The sequence below is a fragment of the Sebastes fasciatus genome, chromosome 15, assembly GCF_043250625.1.
Source record: "Sebastes fasciatus isolate fSebFas1 chromosome 15, fSebFas1.pri, whole genome shotgun sequence".
In the NCBI taxonomy this organism is placed as follows: Eukaryota; Metazoa; Chordata; class Actinopteri; order Perciformes; family Sebastidae; genus Sebastes; species Sebastes fasciatus.
Window position 1 is genome coordinate 27388635 of NC_133809.1, and position 6461 is coordinate 27395095.

Sequence of the window (6461 nt, forward strand, 5' to 3'; positions counted from 1 at the left end):
GTCAAAAAAACACCTGAGTTTCGTCTCTTTTCTTCTGCACTCTTTGGACCCGTTATGTATGTAGATATAAACGGCTCATTTTAAGCAAACAAAAACACAACAATTCTTATTTTCAGGTGATTATACACTAAATAAAACACTCTTATTAATGGTATATTCCATTTCTGCCAATAGATCCCCCGAAATCCTACACACTGTTCCTTTAAGCCATGGACATATTTGTCACGACACAAGAAAAAAAGACTTGCTTGACCTTTGAATACTAATCCTCCATTTATTTTAGCCAAGTTCATTATAGTACATTGTGCAGCTAATCCTCTTCCCCTGCTCATGTGTCATGGCCACAGCTTCTTTTACAACTTCTTGTGAGTGATGAAGGAGTTTGTGGGGGTTAAATGTTTTGACATTGCATCCTGGAACTCGCTGGCGAGGGTTCAGTTGTTGCTTCGTCTGAGATCTAGCTGTCTTTTCCTTTCATAGAACTTTGAGAATTTATTGAAGATGTTAGTGATGGGCAGAGCCACGATCAGCAGCCCGCAGAGGATGCACAGGGTTCCTATCAGCTTCCCACCAGGAGTGACGGGACAGGTGTCCCCGTAGCCCACTGTAGTCATGCTAATGGTGGCCCACCACCAGCCGATAGGCATAGTCTGCAGCGCCGACTCTTGCGATTCTTTCTCCACGAAGTAAATGAGAGCGGAAAACATTGAAATGCCCACGGACAAGAAGAGCACTAGCTGCCCGACTTCACTGGAGCTGTGTCGCAGCGTGGCACCGAGAGAGCGGAGGCCAGCTGAGTGGCGAGCCAGTTTCAGGATGCGAAACACTCGCATCAACCTTAAGATCTGCACCACTTTGCCAACATTCTCCAGCTCTGGGCTCTCACCTCCATCCATTACATCACAGGCCATAGTGACATAGAAGGGCATAATTGACATTAAGTCAATAATATTGAGAGGGCTGCACAAGAACTTCCTGGCTGATGGTGCAACAGCCAAGCGAAGAATAAACTCTGCAGAGAAGAACAGAACACAGAGGCCCTCAAAGATATTCAGCACCGGGTTTTCAACCTTCTTATCATTGAGATCCACTTGGTGGAAGTCCGGCATGCTGTGGACGCACATGGCAACAATAGAGACAAGGACCACGCTTAGGGATGCTACGGCCATCACTTTGGCTGAAGTGGAGTAACCTGGATCCTCAAGTCGAATCCAGATGTTCCTGCGGACATCTGCACACCAGGAGCCTTCAAACATTTCTTCCGCCGAAGCTGACAGCTCCTCAGTCGATGAGTCCGAGCTGTGGAGCTGCAGTTCATCGCTGTCCTGGTCCCAGCTCTTGTCTTCAGCGAGATCCATCAGTTCGTGGAATTTGTTGCTGCAGCAGAAGTCCAGGTGGCGCTCCTTGATGCCCCAATATTTGATCTCTTGGGAAAAAGAGAGCACGCACAACCCGTCCACCAGGTGGATTTTGCCCGTGAGGTAAAAGTTGAGAACGTAGCAGAAGAAACGCGGATTGCGGTCAAAGTAGTACTCCATTTCAGAGGGGCTGAAGTCATCGCAGAGCTCCAGGGCCGCCTCTTCGGAGCTGCAACACAGAAGGCGACTCAGACGTGTTTGCGGGAATCGCTTCAGAACGTCGTGCTCCATTCGTTGTTTGAAACCACCAACGTTGACGTTAATGAAGCGATCATCGGGGTCGTGCAGATGAAGGATCTGTCCGTACATCATGACGTCGTACGGCTAAGAATCTCAGAGGCTTCGTTGCCTGCACACAAAGACACTGAAATTAGAATACGTCACACTTTCTTGTACAGTGTGTCATTTGATCACAATGATGTGCATTGCAGCAGAGCCGCCGAGCATCGAGTTGCATCTGGGTTTCTGTGGCACCCTGTCATGGAATGGTTAAATGACAACAGCATCACCGGCTGTTTATTCACAATCTAAAGATCAAATGTTTCCATCAGGCATTAAAAGTTACATTTCTATTTGTGTCACACATCATGACAGTATTCTACAGAATGCATTTGTATGCATTGAACACCATAATTCAACTTTTAAAGTTGGATGTGCAAAGAAATAACCTACGCCTTAACACAAGAACAACTGGCTCATTAGACAGATAGACAGATAGACAGATAGATAGACAGATAGATAGACAGATAGATAGATAGACAGATAGACAGATAGACAGATAGACAGATAGATAGATAGATAGATAGATAGATATATAGACAGATAGATGTACTTTATTGATCCCAAATTGGGAAATGCTTGTGTTACAGCAGCAGGTTATCCAGACAATGCACAGGAACAGTAAATATACCATCAATATACATATCAACACTAGAGGTAATATCTATAGTATACACAATATAAATAATATATTAGAATACACTACAAATATACCAGACTACTACAACTAGCTTACAAAATATAAAATATAAAATATTAACATAGAATAACAATAACGTACTATGAACAATAACAAGTGTGCAACGACATACTATATTTTAGAAAAGTGTGCAAGTTACAATTTTTCTTAAAAATAAAATTGAATGTATTGGCTGTCAGTGGCTCAGAGCATAAACCTAGTGTGAATTATCTTATAATTATTCAAGAAATATTCTTATTAATTTCTTATTTATACCATTCTGGCATTTATATTTAACACACTTAATAGAACCCACTTCTCAGCATTTTGTATTTACTTTTTTGCACTGTGGTTATATGCTATATATCGCACGTCTTAATGCAAATATTTGTACATATTTCATATTAATTTTATATATATTCTCATTTTCTAATTTTTCAATTGTAGTACTTATATTTCTTTACATATATTTTGTTTATATTATAGCATTATGCACATCATTTACATCTTACATACGCCTTTATTTCTATTTTCTTATATTTCTTTTTATTTGTTTATACAAGTGACGCCCAAATTATATATATATATATACACACATCTTTATAATGATGCCAAACATGACCAACATTTGACATACAAACATCTACTTGGTATTCGTCCCCAGTCATCAATACTGTCACTCCTGCTTGTAGCTCTAAAACGAGCAGCCCTGTCTTCCTTGTATTGTATTACGCACGGTATTATAGCGTTTCAAATTGCAGTGAAATGGCAAACCAAGGTCAGATTTGACACAGTTCTGCAGCAATACAAGTTGTCAGCATTTTAAACTCTAAAAAAAAAGATTCGATGGAAAAAAAAATAAAAAGTATTAGACTAAAGTGAAATAAAGCAGAATGTGCGCCAAGGACATTAAGAAGAATATGCACCAAATCATCTGTAAAAACTGCGCAAAATATGATTTAGACAAATAATTTCAAGTCACAGCACTGGAAGAATATTTCCTGTTCCAGCATCTCTACATGAACTTAGAAGCTGTGAGGAGATGATTAGAGCAGCATACCTGTCCATGAGGTTGTCCCGGTGGAGCAGATGTCCTGTGGCTGCAGGTCTACAGTCCGGAGTGACCAGAGGAGGCTACATCGCAGTGGTGTGGTGTCTCTGTCTCTGAGTCCAGCACAGAGGGGAACGCAGCTCCTAACAGGACAACTGATCACCCGGCTGGCTCGCACATGGCACATTATTCTCCACTAACAGGCTGTTTTATATTACTTTAAACTTCAGGGTGTCATGTGTTGCAGTGTCCAGGTGCGTGCCAGCGCGTTAAAATGTGAGCCAAATTTATGCCTGTAAATATTTGATGATTGTTTAGGCTAAGTGCTCTGTGCCTTCTGCTTCTCATTTGTTTTCATCTTATTGTGAGATTATTTTCTGTGACATTTGGGTTTTGCTGTGCTGACTTTTTGTCTTATGAAACTTGCAAAACTAATAAAAAAAAAACAGCCGAGGGGGATATAAGGAATAAAAAGTAGGCTACTTAATATATTGGAAAGAAATAGAATAAAATAAAAGAGTAATAGATCTGTAGTACAGTAGCCTATATATCATTCGCACTATGGATGGATTACTGTACCGGGCACAGGCCCAGGGGCCCAACGTGTCAGGGGCCCCCCCTGGCCTTCACCTACAACATGTCACTCAAAGAGACATGTACCAATCAAGAGACTCTAAATGACCACAAAGAAACATTAAACTACTACAAAGAGACACAAAACAACTACAGAGAGATGCAAAACAGCTGCAAAGAGGCAAACAATGACTACAAAGAGATGCAAAATAACTACAAAGCGACTCAAAATGACTACGAAGAGACACAAAGCAAATAAAAAGAGACTCAAAACTACCACAAACGGACACAAAACGACCATAAAGAGACACAAAGCAACTACAGAGACTCAAAATTGCCACAAAGAGACACAAAATGAACACAAAGCAACCAAAAAAAGAGACTCAAAATGACCACAAAGAGACAGAAAGTAACTACAGAGACTCTAAATGACTACAAAGAGACACAAAATGACCACAAGGACACTCAAAATGACTATAAAGGGACACAAAACAACTACAGAGATGCAAAACAGCTGCAAAGAGGCAAACAATGACTACAAAAAGAGATGCAAAATAACTACAAAGCGACTCAAAATGACTACAAAGAGACACAAAGCAAATAAAAAGAGACTCAAAACTACCACAAACGGACACAAAACGACCACTAAGAGACACAAAGCAACTACAGAGACTCAAAATTGCCACAAAGAGACACAAAATTAACACAAAGAGACACAAAGCAACCAAAAAGACTCAAAATGACCGCAAAGAGACAGAAAGTAACTACAGAGACTCAAAATGACTACAAAGAGACTCAAAATGACTATAAAGGGACACAAAATGACCACAAAGAGATTCAAAACAACTACAAAGAGATGCTAAACAGCTGTAAAGAGACTCAAAATGACTACAAAGAGACACAAAATAACCATAAAGATACTCAAAGCAACTACAGACTCAATATGACTACAAAGAGACACAAAAACAACTACAAAGAGACGCTAAACAGACACATAGGAAATACAGAGGCTCAAAATGACTAAGAGACTCAAAGCAACTACAAAAAGGGGCTAAACAACCACAGAAAAAAAATAACACCAAAAAGACAAAACAAATCCAAAGTGACCCAAAACAGACGGATGTATAGCAACAAAAAGACTCTAAACAACCCTAAAGTCTGTGTGTCTTGCTCCTTCAGTATATATGTCGGAGAGATGGTGGGGCCATTGTATTCCTGTGCCCAGGGGCCCGTTGTCTCATAATCTACCCACGATTCTCACACTGTTATGCACATACACACACAATTTTGATGTAGAGTTTGATGACCTGGCTGCTGAGGGAGGAGTAAGAGTGGACAAGAGAGCTCGGGAAGATTTAGTCTTTGAATATGGCTAAGGGTGGCAGTGCCAAACTCAGTGGTTAGTGACACCAACATCTAAACATGCCATGTTACTATCGGGCACATTTTGAGATGGCACCAAATCAAGAGTATAGCCTTAATGGGCTTTGTGGGTGGTAAACAGACATTTATGTTTCAATCAGCATGTATTGCCACTTTTTTTTTTATATGTGGACGTGGAGTATAATTCAGATTATTCATTTGAAAACCTAAAAATAGAATTAAAAGTAGTAAAACTAATTAACTATAGTAAAATACAATATACAAGATTTATAATATAAGAGAATTACTGATATGAATTGAAGAAACTGTAATGGCAATTTTCATATCTGCAGTTTAACACTGTACCTTTAGACAATCTCAGGGCCTCACATGTTCAACTTTGTCACCATAGGACAGTGACCTGACATTTTAGTTCTCTGTAACTGCAAACAACAGATTGCTGAAATACTTGTTATGTCTTGTGATGCTCTGTTGTCTGCTGTGTGCTGACGCATTGATACACTTTCTATCCTTCTCTTCCTTTCTTCTTTGCACTTATCTTCATGTTATGCTTTAAATGTATAAATACTGACTACTCTTTGTATTCGGGGCTCACTTGCCACAGTCCACAACAGGTGGCTGTGCTCGTGAGTCCATCTGCAGATGCTTTAGTTATTAATGTATGCCTTTTTATTAAATTCACTGAAAGACAAGTTGTTACGTTGGTTTGTGTCTTGTTTTAACAGAAACTGCCACCACAAAACTTAGTGTGAAATTCTGGGAATAAAACAGTAACGAATACCTTTGAATATTTCTCACTGAAGCTTCGAAGCCCAAAAAATGGTCTCCGGGACAGCCCTAGTTATAATCATGACAAATCGAGCTGCAGTGGCACACCAAAGGAACCGTAAAATATGCCAAACAGAACACTGAGTCAGATGAGATAACCTGAAAAATAGCTTTTATACAATGACTGCTTATGATGCTGTAGTAGGCTTCTCACTGATACCACTTACTGACAGTAGATGGCAGGAGAAGATTGTATCAGAAGCAGGTCAACATGGATCACTGACATGAAACCAAACAGAAAGAGCCACTT

At 39.9% G+C, this 6461-nt stretch overlaps 1 protein-coding gene across 1 annotated transcript; it reads right to left on the minus strand.

Moving 5' to 3' along the window:
* Positions 1-262: 262 nt before the first annotated feature.
* LOC141783537 (delayed-rectifier potassium channel regulatory subunit KCNS3-like) lies at positions 263-3796 on the minus strand. Its single transcript, XM_074660911.1, has 2 exons — positions 3437-3796; positions 263-1767 (listed from the first exon to the last, which is right to left on the minus strand). The coding sequence occupies exon 2, from the start codon at positions 1728-1730 to the stop codon at positions 435-437; it is 1296 nt and encodes a 431-aa protein (XP_074517012.1). The 5' UTR covers positions 1731-1767; positions 3437-3796; the 3' UTR covers positions 263-434.
* Positions 3797-6461: the final 2665 nt, after the last annotated feature.